The sequence below is a fragment of the Symphalangus syndactylus genome, chromosome 13, assembly GCF_028878055.3.
Source record: "Symphalangus syndactylus isolate Jambi chromosome 13, NHGRI_mSymSyn1-v2.1_pri, whole genome shotgun sequence".
Taxonomy (NCBI): domain Eukaryota; kingdom Metazoa; phylum Chordata; class Mammalia; order Primates; family Hylobatidae; genus Symphalangus; species Symphalangus syndactylus.
This window is the reverse complement of record NC_072435.2, coordinates 28,024,872-28,041,432: the sequence shown is the minus strand read 5'-3', so window position 1 is coordinate 28,041,432 and position 16,561 is coordinate 28,024,872. Positions and strand designations below refer to the sequence as shown.

At 51.3% G+C, this 16,561-nt stretch overlaps 1 protein-coding gene across 7 annotated transcripts in view; it reads left to right on the top strand.

The window, feature by feature from the left end:
- MYH14 (myosin heavy chain 14) overlaps window positions 1-16,561 on the top strand; it is a 101,659-nt gene that overhangs the window by 43,102 nt on the left and 41,996 nt on the right. For 4 of the 7 annotated variants that reach the window (XM_055237053.1, XM_055237051.1, XM_055237052.2 and 1 more), the window contains 7 exons: window positions 533-706; window positions 2,555-2,669; window positions 7,272-7,459; window positions 9,114-9,235; window positions 10,613-10,682; window positions 11,322-11,482; window positions 13,145-13,253. In XM_055237053.1, coding sequence (XP_055093028.1) covers window positions 533-706; window positions 2,555-2,669; window positions 7,272-7,459; window positions 9,114-9,235; window positions 10,613-10,682; window positions 11,322-11,482; window positions 13,145-13,253 — 939 coding nt within the window. Of the gene's footprint in view, window positions 1-532; window positions 707-2,554; window positions 2,670-5,137; window positions 5,237-7,271; window positions 7,460-9,113; window positions 9,236-10,612; window positions 10,683-11,321; window positions 11,483-13,144; window positions 13,254-16,561 lie in introns of all 7 variants that reach the window. The other 3 variants (XM_055237048.1, XM_055237049.2, XM_055237047.2) reach the window with 1 other exon arrangement.

Genomic DNA, 16,561 nt, shown 5'->3' with positions numbered 1-16,561 from the left:
CACCTGCTTCCTCGATCTTTGAGACCATAGGTGATTAGGGCCCAGAACGTGCCTGCCACAGGGCCTGGCTCAAATCAATTGGTTAATCAGAGCTCTCACTGTGACTGTTGTTCTCACGTTTTTTTTTTTTTTTTTCTTGAGACAGAGTCTCGCTCTGTCGCCCAGGCTGGAGTGCAGTGGCGCTATCTCTGCTCACTGCAAGCTCCACCCCCTGGGTTCACGCCATTCTCCTGCCTCAGCCTCCCGAGTAGCTGGGACTACAGGCGCCCGCCACCACGCCCGGCTAATCTTTTGTATTTTTAGTAGAGTCGGGGTTTCACCGTGTTAGCCAGGACAGTCTCGATCTCCTGACCTCGTGATCCGCCCGCCTCGGCCTCCCAAAGTGCTGGGATTACAGGCGTGAGCCACCACACCCGGCCTCTCACGTTTGTTTTTATGTCCAAGTGTGACTTATAAGAGCTAAAAATCAGCAGCCACCTGAGTGTCCAATATTGGGGGATCTGACTTACTCTCCCCTGCTGTCGATGGCCAGGCCAACCCCCCTGGACTCCTGGCCCTGCTGGACGAGGAGTGCTGGTTCCCGAAGGCCACAGATAAGTCGTTTGTGGAGAAGGTAGCCCAGGAGCAGGGTGGCCACCCCAAGTTCCAGCGGCCGAGGCACCTGCGGGATCAGGCCGACTTCAGTGTTCTGCACTATGCAGGCAAGGTATGGGCTGGGGCCAGCCTTGGGGCATGTGGGAGTGGGGATCAAGGGGTCTCCACTGGCTACAGATGGGGGGAGGGTGCAGAGGGGAAACAGGGTTCTCCTGAGGTCCAGACAAACAGCAGGTGCTAGGAGAGCCCAGGGAGGAGCAAGGGTTCTGTCCGATGGGATCACCAAAAACTTCCTCAAAGAGGTGATATTTGCAGTGGGTTTTGAGGGATGGGTAGGAGTTCATCAGGAGGCGATCTATATGCATTTTATCCACTTATTCAGCAGATATGTGTGGGGGGCCATTTGTGTGCCCAGCTCGGTGCCGAGCAAAGCTGGATACACAGATCAAACATGGTTTCTGCCCTCACAAAGATCCCTATCTGGGAGGGAGGCAAATACAGACCATCAAGATATAAGGTTAACAGGTGTTTCAGTGGAGGCAGCTGAGGGTAGTGTCAGAGCCCCGAAGAGAAATACCTGGGAAAGCTTCACGGAAGATAATATGCTCAATCTCAAATCTCAGTCAAGGGCCAGCAAACATTTTCTGTAAAGGGTCCCACAGTAAATAGTTTCAGCTTTGTGGGCCAGACGGTCTCTGTCACAGCTACACAATTCTGCTGTGGTCACACAAAAAGAGCCACAGATAATACATAAGTATCTTCAAGCCCCCAGGAAAAAAGAAAGGAAAAAAAGACTGAGGTACAGTTTCGAGGGCTTTCCTGCCCCCAGAAGGGCCCCCATGAGTTTGACTATGAAGACATAAATGAAGGTTCTATTCATATATATATATATATATATATATACTTTTTTTTTTTTTTTTGAGACAGAGTCTCCCTCTGTTGCCCAGGCTGGAGTGCAGTGGCACGATCTCGGCTCACTGCAACCTCCGCCTCCTAGGTTCAAGCAATTCTCTTGCCTCAGCCTCCCCAGTAGCTGGGATTACAGGCACCTGCCACCACACCCGGCTAATTTTTGTATTTTTAGTAGAGACAGGGTTTCACTATGTTGGCCAGGCTGCTCTCGAACTCCTGACCAGTTGATCCACCTGTGTAGGCCTCCCAAAGTGCTGGGACTACAGGTGTGAGCCATCGCACCCGGCCCTATTCCAATAAAAGTATTTGCAAAAAGAGGTGGCAGGCTGCATTTTGCCTGTGAGCCATAGCTGCTCACTCCTGGTTTTGATGATATGGACCAGGCAGCCCCAGAAGATGGGTGAAGGGTGAGAAGGGCTCTCCAGCCAGAGGGAACAGCATAGACAATGGCTGGGAGGCAGGAGATTCCATGTGTTCTGTGTCTAGCCCTCAGTTTCTTCCCCAGACATACTCCAGAACTCCCCCTGTACCCAGTCCTCTGCTAGGCCGTGAGTCAGGCCTGGGCCCTGCCCTCGGGGGGCCGCTGTCTGGTGGGGGGCGCATATGCAGAGAATTGTAGTGGCCGAGATCGTGACTCTATGGAGCCCTACAGCAAAGCCCTGAGTACCCAGAAGGAACCAGTGGTGTGAAACCCACAGAGAGAGAACCCCAGGTGGCAGGAACCACAGGGGTAAAACCCCGAGGTGGGAGTAAGCTCGTGTGTTTGAGGAACAGTGCGGAGGCCAGGGTGGCTGAAGCGGAATGAATAGGAAGAAAGTGGTGGTGGCGGAGGTCACAGAGGTGGCAGGCGGCATAGAGGGGAAGGAGAGCGAGGGGGCCATGCTGGTGGGGTGCAGTTCAGAATATGGACACAAGGTGGCACCAGTGCTCGCTTGTCCATGGTGAGCTCCAGACCTGGGAGTCTCAGAGCTTCTGGAAGGCTCCTTAGGAAATCCAGAGAATGTCTGAGCCTGCAAGTCACCGACCTCCTCTACCTGACTTCATTCAGGTCGACTACAAGGCCAACGAGTGGCTGATGAAAAACATGGACCCTCTGAATGACAACGTCGCAGCCTTGCTCCACCAGAGCACAGACCGGCTGACAGCAGAGATCTGGAAAGACGGTGAGGACCCGCTTCCCCCACCCCGGCTCTAGGGGTCTGTGCGGACGTTCTCCAGATCCACAGTGTGAGCACCTTTGTTTCAGAGGCGGAGGTCTGAACCTGAGTTTTCTGCTCAGACCCAGAATAACCAGTGTCACGAATAGTATTTCAAATCAGTGATGGATGGATCCATAGATTAATTGATTGACTGATTGATTTGATTGATAAGCCAGCATCCTTCTCAAGGATAAAACACTCACTCTTAATCAGAAACGAGACAAAGATACTCACTAACACTACTGTTAAACATCGTTTTTTTTTAGCAATACTAGCCTATGCAATCAGACTGGAAAAAGTATGAATATCGAAAAGGAAGAGGTAAACTTATTATTTATAGATGGCCTGTGTTCCCTAAACAATTAAGAGATTTGGCCAGGCATGGTGGCTCACACCTGTAATCTCAGCACTTTGGGAGGCCAAGGTGGGCGGATCACTTGAGGTCAGGAGTTCAAGACCAGCCTGGCCAACATGGTGAAACCCTGTCTCTACTAAAAGTACAACAATTAGCCAGGTGTCCTGGTGCATGCCTGTAGTCTCAGCTACTAGGGAGGCTGAGGCAGGAGAATTGCTTGAATCTGGGAGGTGGAGGTTGCAGTGAGCCAAGATTGTGTCACTGCACTCCAGCCTGGGTGACAGCGTGAGACTCTGTCTCAAAAAAAAAAAAAAAAAAAAACTACTGAGAAATAATTTATAACAACAAGAGAACACAGAATGATGATATTTTGCAGGTCAGTCAACTTTTAGGCTTTGCTTTCTTTGTTTTCTTACAAAGTTCCCTTCAAGCCCCCAGGGAAGAAGAGAGAAAAAACAGACTGAGATACAGTTTTGGAGGGCTTTCCTGCCCCCAGAAAGGCCCCCATGAGTTTGACTGTCTTTTTGGATTGACATTTCTCGGGGTCATAGGCAGAGATGCCAAATGCCCTGTGGTAGGACTCTGACCTTTTCCAAGCCCTTTCTGCCACTGCCTCTGCCCCCTCTATCCTTAGAGGAGGTTTGAGAAATGGTTTTAGAAAGCTGGCAGAACTAGCATCCTGTTTTTTCCAGGTTCCAAGTTTCTGGCATTTGTCAGTTTGCCTTAATCTTTTATTGACATGAAAAGGTAGCTGTAGGAATACCAATCCATGCAATTTGGCAAGAAAACAAAATGAGCAGCTGGGCGCAGTGGCTCACGCCTGTAATCCCGGCACTTTGGGAGGCCAAGGTGGGCAGATCACCTGGGGTCGGGAGTTCAAGACCAGCCTGACTAACATGGAGAAACCTCATCTCTACTAAAAATACAAAATTAGCTGGGCGTGGTGGTGTGTGCCTATAATCCCAGCTACTCGGGGGGCTGAGGCAGGAGAATCGCTCAAACCCGGGAGGCGGAGGTTGTGGTGAGCCGAGATCGTGCCATTGCACTCCAGCCTGGGCAACAAGAGCGAAACTCTGTCTCAAAAAAAAAAAAAAGAAAAAAGAAAACAAAATGAGCAAGGTGAGTAGTTCCCAAAACACACTTACAGAGCAAAACAGCATGGAGGGTCTTGATCTTGTGAGCTCGTGCTAGAAAGATAGATTTTATTTTTATGTCTCATATAGTATTTACACAAGGAGATTGGAAAGCAGGGTTCGATGTTCAGGAACAGAACCAGATTATGCTGTGAGAATCATTTCCCGGCTGAAAAATCTGCAGCCCTTTTAAAATATTTGTGCTGTCTTCATAAACACATGATTCTCCACAGTGAGCCCTCATTTGTCACACTCTGTGTGTGCCTGACTCTCAGAGGGTTCCAAGAGAAAAAGTGGAAGCTGCAAAACCTCTCGGCTCAGCCTCCCGAGTAGCTTGGGGAGCTGCCATAATGTCACTTCCTCCATAATCCTCCTAAACAAAGCTAGTCACAAGGTCTTCCCAGATTCAAGGAGTTGCAAGACACAGGTAAAGGGTGTCAATACAGGGAAAAGTGGGGGAATTGGGGCCATTTTTGCCCAATCTCTACTAGAGCTGCTTTGAGCCCAGAATTGGATGCCCAGCATCCTGACAGCACAGGGAAAAAGGGAAATGAGATTAGCTCTCCTCTGAGAGGCAAAAACAAGTGGCCTGGGAGCATCCAGTTCGTTCTTGAGCTTCCTGGCAGCCAGAGCAAAAAGGGCAACCTATTAAAACAGATATAACCTCTAGAGGGAGAGATTTTTTATTCTTTACACTGAATTCTTACAGAGGACATTCGTCCTTTTGGCCAACAGTGTGTGGATTCAAAGATGAACAGGAGTTCAAAAGTTTATGGCCAACATTCTGGTTTTCCCTCTTGCTTTGCTCTGTACTGTTGACTAATAACCCTCTCCTCTTTTTCTTCCTGCCACCTCTTCTCCTTCCCCTCTTTTCACGCATCTCTCCCCGCCATCTCTCTGCCGTCTCCCCTCCACCCACCCATACATCTGTCCTCACTCCCCAGAACATGGGGGCTTCCAGCAGTTCTCTTTCCTTGGCTCCTTCCCACCGTCGCCCCCAGGATCTGCAGAGAGGTGCAGCTCTGCCATTTCACCGCCAGGGGGTGGGTGTCTCTGTGCATCGATGGGTGAGGCTTGCTGGAGGAGGAGGGTGGACCTGTTGGGCTGGGGACGTGGTTTTGAACATCTGTCCCCTCTCCTCTCACTGTGGAGGTCTCTCACTCTTTCTCTCCCTCCTTGTTGGCTCCCTTGGAAGTTTCCAGACTCTGTAGCAGCAGAACCCCTTCTTCTAACTAAACTGCATGTAAAAGTACAAACGAGTGTGATAGTACCAGCTGGCATTTCTTGAGCACTTACTATATGCCGTTCACCATGTGAAACCCCTTTAGAATTATCAACACCTCATTTGTGTAATGGGGTAATAGTACTAACACCTCATGAGGCTGGTGTTAGTACTATTACCCCATTACACAAATGAGGAAACTAAAGCACAGAGAGGTTAAGTAACTTGCTGAGGTCACACAGCCGGTAAGTGGCAGAGCTGGGATTTGAACCCAGTACATCAGATTCCAGAACTTTAGTTCTTATCTGTGCTATGAAGACTTCATAAATGATAATTATCATTTTGAAAATGACAGGGAGTATGGGGTAGGGGAGACAGTTGAACCAGGAGAAGAAAATAACAGATTTGAGCCCCTGCCATGACCTGGCCCTGCCCTAAGCACAGATTATCTAGTTGATGGCTGATGGCCCTTGAATGGGATGAGTTTTGCAGGACATCAGATTCTGCCCTAGCTGTGGGTTCCTGAGGAACCTGGCATGATGCAACACATAGAATTTGGGGCCAGGTGCATTGGGTCACCCCTATAATCCCAGCGCTTTGGGAGGCCGAGGTGAGAGGATCACTTGAGGCCAAGAGTTTGAGATTAGCCTGAGTAACACAGGAAGACCCCACCTCTACAAAAGAAATTTAAAACTTAGTGGGCATGGGGGTGTGTGCCTGTAGTCCCAACTACTTGGGAGGCTGAGGTAGGAAGATCACTTGAGCCTAGGAGTTTGAGGCTGCAGTGAGCTGTGATCACTCCACCGTACTCCAGCCTGGGTGACAGTGAGACTGCGTCTCAGAAAACAAACAAACAAAACAGAATCCGAGACAGTACGAATGGAAGAAATGGATATTGTTCACTACCCGAAGCAGCACCAGCAAGTGGCAATAGAGAAAATAGAATCTTTTCTTTGAGACAGAGTCTCGCTCTGTTGCCCAGGCTGGAGTGTAGTGGCGCGATCTTGGCTCATGGCAACCTCTGCCTCCCAGGTTCAAGTGATTCTCCTCCCTCAGCCTCCCAAGTAGCTCGGATTACAGGCACACACCACCACACCTGGCTAATTTTTTTTGTATTTTTAGTAGAGATGGGGTTTCACCATGTTGGCCAGGCTGGCCTTGAACTCCTGACAGGTGATCCACCCACCTTGGCCTCCCAAAATGCTGGGATTCCAGGCATGAGCCACCACACTCTGTCAAGAAAATAGAACCTCTATGAAATCAGGCCCTTCTGGAAAAATGGTTAACATAGAGACAGTTTGCCGTATTTCAAATATTGCATATAATGCATTACATCTTTTAATATGTTTCAGATTCCTAAAATGCAACTGCAGTGGTTATGTTATCACTGTTTTCTCTCTGTGTGCCTCAGTTTCCAAATCTATAAAATGGGAATCATTCTTACAGGCTTATAAAGCCATTGATCTAAATTGCTTTGAGCAATGCCTGCCAGAGTATCTATGCTAGGTAAGCATTTGCTGTTATTGTCATCATTTATTGATAAGGAAAACAGAAATCATGTCCTTGAAGAGAAGAAGGGTCAAAGACCAGAGTTTGAGAGGACTCCTACTGTCTGAGTTCTAATCTTGGATCTTCAGTTTCTAAGCTGTGTGACCTTAAGCACATTCTCCCACCCTTCGGAGCCTCAGTATGTCCATCTGTCCAATGGAGCTGATAATATCTACCTTACAGGCTGTGTGAGGTCCTTCATATGTAAAGTGCCAGTTGTGATAAATGATAAGACCCTTGACCTTTGGCCCAGGTCCCTAAAACTGACCCCTGACCTCCTTCTCTCTCTCTGCATCTCCATCTGACAGTGGAGGGCATCGTGGGGCTGGAACAGGTGAGCAGCCTGGGCGATGGCCCACCAGGTGGCCGCCCCCGTCGGGGTATGTTCCGGACAGTGGGACAGCTCTACAAGGAGTCCCTGAGCCGCCTCATGGCCACACTCAGCAACACTAACCCCAGTTTTGTCCGCTGCATTGTCCCCAACCATGAGAAGAGGGTGAGTGACTCAGCCTAGGGAGGAAGGGATGGCTGTGGCTGTGGGTTAAGGTTTGGCCTCTGGACTTGGCTGGAGCCACATCTGATTGGAGGACCCTCAAATTGGCTGTGTGGCTTTGAGCAAATTGCTTCTATTCCTAGGCTCAGGATCCGGTTGGGAAAATTTATCCATTCATATGACTTAAATGTATTGAGCACCTACCGTGCTGGGAACAGGTACTGGGGAGGCATTGGAGAGAAAAGCACAGCCAACTCCTGTTCTCAGGGAGCTCACAGTCTGATGGGGAGCATAGACATTCATCTAACCATCCAAAATGAGTGTCCAGTTAAATCTGTAGGGGGGTGAGTATCACACAGGGCTTAATCTGGTCAGTGAAGTTAGGGAAGGCTCACTGCGGGAGGCGATGACTGAGCCCTGAAGGACACGTGGTATTCCAGGCAGACAACAGTTTGTACAAAGGCCCAGTGGTAGGTTGGAGCACGCGAGGTACAAGGGATAGAAGAAGGCCATCGGGGCTGGGGTTGTGGGATTGTTGCATAGGTGTGACAAGACCATGGCCAGCCTCACCGGCCAATGATTTTCACGTTGAGAAAATCAGAGAATGGGCCCTACAGAGAAGGGTCAGTGAGAATGGAAAACTACACTGTTTGCCATGTTGCCCAGGCTGGTCTCGAACTCCTGAGCTCAAGCGATCCCCCTGCCTTGGCCTCCCAAGGTGCTGGGATTACAGGCGTGAGCCACCACACCTGGCCTGAGATCCCATATTTTATCAAATCTAAGACATGTATTCCTCCCCACTAGTGTCTCTGAAGTCGAGATGTAGCTTACGGTCAGTGGCCTGTCGGGGTTTAATTGCCAGGCGTTTTCCTTTCTTGGTGGCATATTTAATGACAGTGTGTGCCATTTGAATTTTTGTACTGTTTAGATTTTTGCTATTTATGTATTACTGTTGAAAAGAGAAAAGGCGGCCTGGTACAGTGGCTCATGCCTGTAATCCCAGCACTTTGGGAGGCTGAGGTGGGAGGACTGCTTGAGCCCAGGAGTTCAAGACCAGCCCGGGCAATGGCGAAACCTCGTCTCTACTCAAAATACAAAAATTAACTGGGCATAGTGGTGTGCGCCTGTAATCCCAGCTACTCAGGAGGCTGAGGCAGGAGAAGCTCTTGAACCTGGGAGGCAGAGCTTGCAGTGAGCTGAGATCACGCCATTGCACTCCAGCCTGGGCAACAGAGCAAGACTCTGTCTCAAAAAAACAACAAAAACAAAAAACAAAAAACAAAAAAACACATGATTTACCAGCTTTGGACAGACATCAGCTTCCCAGGAGGCCTTTTGGCAACTCTCCTGCGTGCAAATTCAGCCCTGCCCACCTCCCTCCCTGTGGATCTTTTCTCCTTAGCACTTAGTATTTCTTCTTTATTAGTGACTGCCTCACCTAGGGTATTTCTAGTTTCTCCTACTGAACTCTCAGTTCCCCAGGGCAGGCATTTCCCCCTGGCTTGAGCATTGCTGTCTTCCCAGGGCCTAGAACCGTTCCTAGGCACCTAGTAGGTGCTCAGTAAATTAATGTGGAAACAGGAAATTGCCAAGCTTGACCGTTTGGCGCCCCCGTGTGGCCGCCGCTGACCCCCGCGTGTCCGTCTGCTCTCCCCAGGCCGGGAAGCTGGAGCCGCGGCTGGTGCTGGACCAGCTTCGCTGCAACGGCGTCCTGGAGGGCATCCGCATCTGTCGCCAGGGCTTCCCCAACCGCATCCTCTTCCAGGAGTTCCGGCAACGGTGAGCTAGAGCGAGGGCCCAGGCCCGGCGGAGGGACTGGGTGGGACCCGGGTCTGGAAGCCGACACACCTGCACTCAGGTCTCCACCCACTCTTGTTCCTTCTGAGCTGGGGAAGTTGAGGCAGATTACTCACTTTGCTGAGCCTCAGTTTACTCGTCTGTGTATGGGAGAACAATAGCCCACTTGACGCACTCCTGAGAGAAAGCACACAGAATCTATGGGGATCTGGGGTACATGGCTGCTGCTGCTTAGGGCAGTGGTCCCCAAACTATGAACTTGAAATCACTGCATGGTGTTACAAATCTGCACGTCTTTGAAAATGAAGTAGAAGGCCGGGCGCGGCGGCTCACGCCTGTAGTCCTAGCACTTTGGGAGGCCAAGGTGGGCGGATCACTTGAGGTCGGAAGTTCGAGACCAGCCTGACCAACATGGAGAAACGCCGTCTCTACTAAAAATACAAAATTCGCCGAGTGTGGTGGCGCATGCCTGTAATTCCAGCTACTCAGGAGGCTGAGGCAGGAGAATTGCTTGAACCCGGGAGGCGGAGGTTGCAGTGAGCCAAGATCACGCCATCGCACTCCAGCCTGGGCAACAAGAGCAAAACTCCGTCTCAAAAAAATAAATAAGTAAATAAAGTAGAATAGGACAGAACAGAAAATACCAAGGCCTAATGAGCAAGTAATACAGCAAATATAATAAAAATGATGCTTCACACAAGCTGTGTAAAGCAGCACCATCCCTTAGAAGTAGAATGGGAAGCCTTGTACACAATTGAAAATTTTCTAATAGCTACACTTTTACAAGTGAAAAAAGTGAAATTAATTTTAACAAGATATTTTACTAAAGCCAATACATCCAAAATACTGGCCAATACTGGCTGGGCACCGTGGCTCATGCCTGTAACCTCAGCACTTTGGGAGGCTGAGGCGGGTGGATCACTTCAGGTCAGGAGTTCGAGACAGCCTGGCCATCATGGTGAAACCCCGTCTCTACTAAAAATACAAAAATTAGCTGGGCATGGTGGCACATGCCTGAATCCCAGCTACCTGGTAGGCTGAGGCAAGAGAATCGCTTGAACCTGGGAGGCAGAGGTCACAGTGAGGCAAGATCTCGCCACTGCACTCCAGCCTGGACGACAGAGCGAGACTCCATCTCAAAAAACAAACAAAACAAAAAACTGAAACAGTCGATCATTGTCGATGTTGCTGTCCTTGGTATTGGCGTGAATGCTCAGATGTGAGTTTTGTGACTGTCCTTGTTATTGTCACTGTTGTTCCTGCTGTGTGTCACTCTGAGCCCAGCGCCCGGCCCGCAGCAGGCTCTAGGTGAGCGTTTGCTGTAACTCTGTCCTCCCCACCCCTCCCTGCTCATTGCAGGTACGAGATCCTGACACCCAATGCCATCCCCAAGGGCTTCATGGATGGGAAGCAGGCCTGTGAAAAGATGGTGAGTGGGGCAGAGCCTGGCGTGCATGTGTGTGTGTATGTGCATGCATGTGTGTGCGTGCGTGTGTGCGTGTGTGTGTGCATGCATGTGTGTGCGTGTGTGTGTGCATGCGTTTGTGTGCAGGGGCCCAGGTGGTGGGGGAGTGGGGCTGGGATCTCCCCTTCATTGCCCTTCCTCATTACCTCTCCCTATCACCCCCCCACCCCCACTTCCTCATTATCCCCTATCACCCCCCGTCACCCCATCACCCCCTCCCCCACCACCCCTCCATCACCCCTCCCTATAACTCTTCTCCCCATCACCCTCCTCCACATCACCCCCTCCCCCATCACCCCCTCTCCCCAATCACCACCCCTTCCCAATCACTGCCCCTCCTCATCACCCCGCTCCTCCATCATCCCCCTCCATCACCCCCTTCCTATAACTCCCCTCCCCTATCACTCTTCACATCACCCCCTCCCCATCACTTCTCCTCCATCACCTCCCTCCCCCATCACCCCTCCCCAATCACCACCCCTTCTCTATCACTCCCCCTCCTTGCCACCCCTCCCCCATTACTCCCCCTCCTCACCACCCCCACTCCCCCATCACCCCCTCTCCATCATCACCCCTCTCCCACTCCTCTCCCACCCCTCACAGATCCAGGCACTGGAACTGGACCCCAACCTCTACCGCGTGGGACAGAGCAAGATCTTCTTCCGGGCTGGGGTCCTGGCCCAGCTGGAAGAGGAGCGAGACCTGAAGGTCACCGACATCATCGTCTCCTTCCAGGCAGCTGCGCGGGGATACCTGGCTCGCAGGTGGGCGGCCAAGCTGTCTCCCAGGGTCCTGTTGGCCGAGGCTGGGTCAGGGAGGGGTTGACCAGATGGCTCCAGGTGTCAGGGCCTCCAGGATGGGTGCAGGGCTGAGGAGCAGGTAGATGGAGCCACCGGGTGTCCAGGCTTCTTGGTTCTGCAGTCCCTGAGGGGCCCTGTGGGCAGGCCCTAAGACGGTCAACACAGAGGCTGGACTTAGCCACAGGGTGACCAGCTGTCCTAGTGGGCCTGGGCCTGGGTTTCCCAGGGTGCAGGACTTCCAGTGCTAAAACAGAGAAAGCCCGGGGCAACCCAGGTCAAGCTGTCCGCTCTCCCTGGCCAGTCCCTCGAGGGGCTCCAGTCTAGAGGTGAGACTTGCATGGGGACAGAGTCCCAGTCCCGGGTGAGACCTGCTTTGATGGGGGCCATAGAGGTGCAGCGAGGAGGCCCTGCTGCAGGCCATGACTCCCCCAGGCCACACCAGGTGGATGAAGGAAAACGGGAGAGGTGCTCAGGGCAGGAGCAAGCTTGTGCAAAGGCCCAACGATGCCAGATCCTGGTTCGCTTCAGGAATACAGGGAGTTTGTGGGAAAGTCTCCTTCCTCCTTAGAGGTGGCTTAGAGAGGCCGGGCGTGGCGGCTCACGCCTGTAATCCCAGCACTTTGGGAGGCCAAGACGGGCGGATCACTTGAGGTCAGGAGTTCGAGACAAGCCTGGCCAACATGGTGAAACCCCATCTCTACTAAAAACACAAAAATTAGCCGTAATCCCAGCTACTCAGGAGGCCGAGGCAGGAGAATGGCTTGAACTCGGGAAACAGAGATTGCAGTGAGCCAAGATCGTGTCACTGCACCCCAGCCTGGGTGGCAGAGTGAGATTCTGTATCAAAAAAAAAAAAAAAAAGCTCAAAGAATAGAGTGGCAGCAGGAAAGGATGGCCCAAACACCAGTCTGAGTGGGGCCTTGTCCAGAGGAGCTAGGGAGCTGTGGAGGGCTATGAGCAGGGGAGGGGTGGGTCAGCTCTGGGTGTAGAAAGAGTCTCTGGAGGCGTGTTGGGATGGGCTGATAGGAGAGGCTGGAGAATGAGGCCAGGCAGAGGGTCCAGGCAAGGGAGGGTGGGGCCTGAACTGTGGCTGGGGCTTTGGGACTGGGCAGAGAGAGTTGGGGGCAGGGGGGTGAATGGCCAGAACACAGTGAGATCTCAAAGTAATAAGAGTGCCTGCACACAGTAGGCATTTTATGATGGCTGACTAAGTGAAAGGAGCTTGGCTTGGTCAGGCATGGTGGCCCACACCTGTAATCCCAGCACTTTGGGAGGCCTAGGTGAGTAGATCACTTGAGGTGGGGAGTTCGAGAGCAGCCTGGCCAACATGGCGAAACCCCATCTCTCCTAAAAATACAAAAATTAGCTGAGTGTTGTGGCACGCACCTGTAATCCTAGCTACTTGGGAGGCTGAGGCAGGAGAATTGCTTGAACCTGGGAGGTGGAGCTTGCAGTGAGCCCAGATCATGCCATTGCACTCCAGCCTGGGCAACAGAGCAAGACTCTGTCTCAAAACAAACAAACAAACAAACAAAGAAAATAAAAAAGAAAGGAGCTTGGCTGTCTTGCTAAGGGGACGGCGCCTGGAGGCTCCCACTCTGCCTCTCCCCCCGTTTCCCCACCCAGGGCCTTCCAGAAGCGCCAGCAGCAGCAGAGTGCCCTGAGGGTGATGCAGCGGAACTGTGCGGCCTACCTCAAGCTGAGACACTGGCAGTGGTGGCGGCTGTTTACCAAGGTGAGGGCAGCCTGGGGAGGCGGCCCCAGAAGGGAGAGGATAGGGCCTTGGGGCTTGGTCTGCTTGACAAGTGACTTCCTCCATGTGGGCTTCAGTTTTCTGCATCAGTAAAATGGGGCCAGTCGGCCCAGCCTTTGCTAGCTGCGATTCTTTAGTTAGCAAGCAACAAGAAAAATCTGACTCGAACCAACATGGATCAAAGATTCAAGACGATGTGGGCTGCACCTGGATCCAGGGGTCCCCAAGACTTCTGTTCAGGGATTTGCTGGAAGGACTCACAGAACTTAGAAAAGCTGCTGTACTCACAGCTACAGTTTATCACAGTACAAAGATACAGATTGAAAACAGCAAAGGTGCCAGGTGCGGTGGCTCACACCTGTAATCCCAGCAGTTTGAGAGGCCAAGGCGGGCGGATCACTTGAGGTCAGGAGTTCAAGACCAGCCTGGCCAATATGGTGAAATCCTGTCTCTACTAAAGATACAAAAATTAGCTGGGCATGGTGGCAGGTGCCTGTAGTCCCAGCTACTTGGGAGGCTGAGGCAGGAGAATCACTCAAACCTAGGAGGTGGAGGTTGCAGTGAGCCAAGATTGTGCCACTACACGTAGCCTGGGCAATAGAGCAAGACTCTGTCTCAAAAAAAAAAAAAGAAAGAAAGAAAGAAAAGAAAAGAGCAAAAGTTAAAAAAAAAAAAAGTGCATAAGTGTCTCGGAGAGACCAAGCATGAGCCTACAGCTGCTCTCTCCCAGTGAAGTTGTGTGGACAACACTTAGCTTTTCCCAGCAATGAAGTATGATAATATGCACAGGATATTGCCAATCAGGGAAGCTCACCTGAGCCTTGATGTTCAGCATTTTTCCTGGGGCTGGTCATACAGGCATGGACAAGGTCACACACATGGTGACCTCAGTTATACAGTCTCCAGCCCCTCCAGAGTCAAACTGATGCCATGTGGCCCAAGGACCCCACCACAGATCCCATTGTTAGCATGGACTATCCAGGGTGGCCCAAGGCCCCAGGTAAACCAAGACACTGTTATCAGGTGGGACATTCCAAGGACTTAGAGGTAACCTCCCAGGAGCCCATCAAGGGCCAGACCTTTCTTAGGAATGTGTGGGGTTTGGACAACCCAGGCCTGCTGAGTTAACCCTTTACTGCACAAGGGTCCAAACAGGGACGTCAGTATGCAGTGTTCTGCGTCTCTCACTTGGCTTTCCTCCGTGATGACACCAACAGAGGCTTTCCACACAGGGGCCACCAGCAGATGGAGTCTTGCCCCCAGCCACCTTGGCTAGCCTGGTCTCTCTTATCACAGAGCTCCAGCGAGATTCCCAGGTTTCATGCTCATTGGCCCAGCTGGAGTCATGTGACCATCCCAGAGCCAGTTAGTAGGGATCAGATGAGCCAGGCTGGCATCACATGCCTACCCAAAGCAGAGGGTGCAAAGCCAGGTCGCCATGCACCATGGAGCTCGGGGACTGGGTGTTCCCCCATGGGGAAATTGGAAAGGAATGAGAAGGATGGAGGTTTTGGAGGCAGTAATGTAATTCTGAATACGATGTCTGAGAGATCAGCCTGCATTCCCTTGGCCAGCGTTAACTGAGCACCTACTATGTGCCCAGAACTTTTATAGAGGCTGGGGATAAATGAATAAAAAGAGACCAGGTCCTGCCGCCATGGAGCTCACAGTCTGGGACAGGAGTTGCTGCACTGCGGCCTGTGGGCCAGATGGCTGTTTTTGCAAAAGCCCTCTTGTTAGCATGGTGTCTGCAGCTGCCTCTGAGCTACAACAGCTGAGTGGAGTAGGTAAACAGCCAGAAGCTGAGGTTAGTGGCTCACACCTGTAATCCCAGCACTTCGGGAGGCCAAGGCAGGAGCATCACTTTGAGCCCAAGAGTTCGAGACCAGCCTGGGCAACAAAGTGAGACCCTCATCTCTACAAAAAAAAAAAAAAAAAAAAAATTAACTGGGTGTAGTGGTGCACACCTGTAGTCCCAGCTACTTGGGAGGAAGGATTGCTTAAGCCAAGGAGTATGAGGCTACAGTAAGCCATGATCACATCACTGCACTACAGCTTGGGTGACAAGAGTGAGACCCTGTCTCAACAAAATAAATAAAAATTTAAAACTGGCCAGGCATGGAGGCATACGCCTGTAATCCCAGCAGTTTGGGAATCTGAGGTGGGTGAATCACTTCAGGTCAGGGGTTCGAGCCCAGCGTGGCCAATATGATGAAACCCTGTCACTACTAAAAATACAAAAATTAGCTGGATGTGGTGGTGGGCACCTGTAATCCCAGCTACTCAGGAGGCTGAGGCAGGTGAATCGCTTGAACCCAGAAGGTGAAGGTTGCAGTGAGCCAAGATCGCACCACTGCGCTCCAGCCTGGGTGACAGAGCGAGACTCTGTCTCAACATAAATAAATAAAAATAAAAATTAATAATAAATAAAAAACAGCCAGGGTGGCCTGTAAAATCTCAAATATTTCCTGGCTGGCCCTTGAAGAAAAAGTTTGCCTACCTTAGTTGTTGCGGGCTGGGGTCAAGTAGGATTTGATTGGCATCAGTTGAGAAATGTGAATGATAGCTGTGAAAGATGCTAGAAGTCGGGGCAGAAAAGAAGAGAATAGAAGGGATACAGAATTGGGTGGAGAGGAAAAGAATCAAGTAGACTTGTGTAGAACAGAGTAGAATATGATTGAAGAGAAATTATCAGAGCAGATCTCACTTAGCAAGGGCGACGAGGTTTTGTGAAATTTTTGTTTCAGTTCTGTGTGTACCTGTCACTGCAGCCTGAGTCATGCCATGTAAAGCTCATCTCTCACTAACAACCTTGGACTAACAGGCTTAAAAAACACTGGCCCTTGGCCAGGCACGGTGGCTCATGCCTATATCCCAACACTTTGGGAGGCTGAGGCGGGGGGATTACTTGAGGCCGGGAGTTCGAGACCAGCCTGGCCAACATAGCAAAACCCTCTCTACTGAAAACACAAAAATTAGCCGGATGTGGTGCAGACGCCTGTAATCCCAGCTACTCGGGAGGCTGAGGCAGGAGAATCGCTTGAACCTGGGAGGCAGAGGTTGCAGTGAGCCGAGATCCCACCACTGCACTCCAGCCTGGGCAACAGAGCGAGACTCTGTTGAAAGGAAGGAAGGAAGGGAGGGAGGGTGGAAGAAGGAAGAGAAGGGAAGGAAAGAAGGAAGGAAGGAAGGAGGGAGGGAGGGAGGGAGGGAAGGAAGGCAGGAAGGAAGGAAGGAAGGAAGGCAGGCAGGCAGGCAGGCAGGCAGGCAGGAAGGACTGTTCCAAAGAA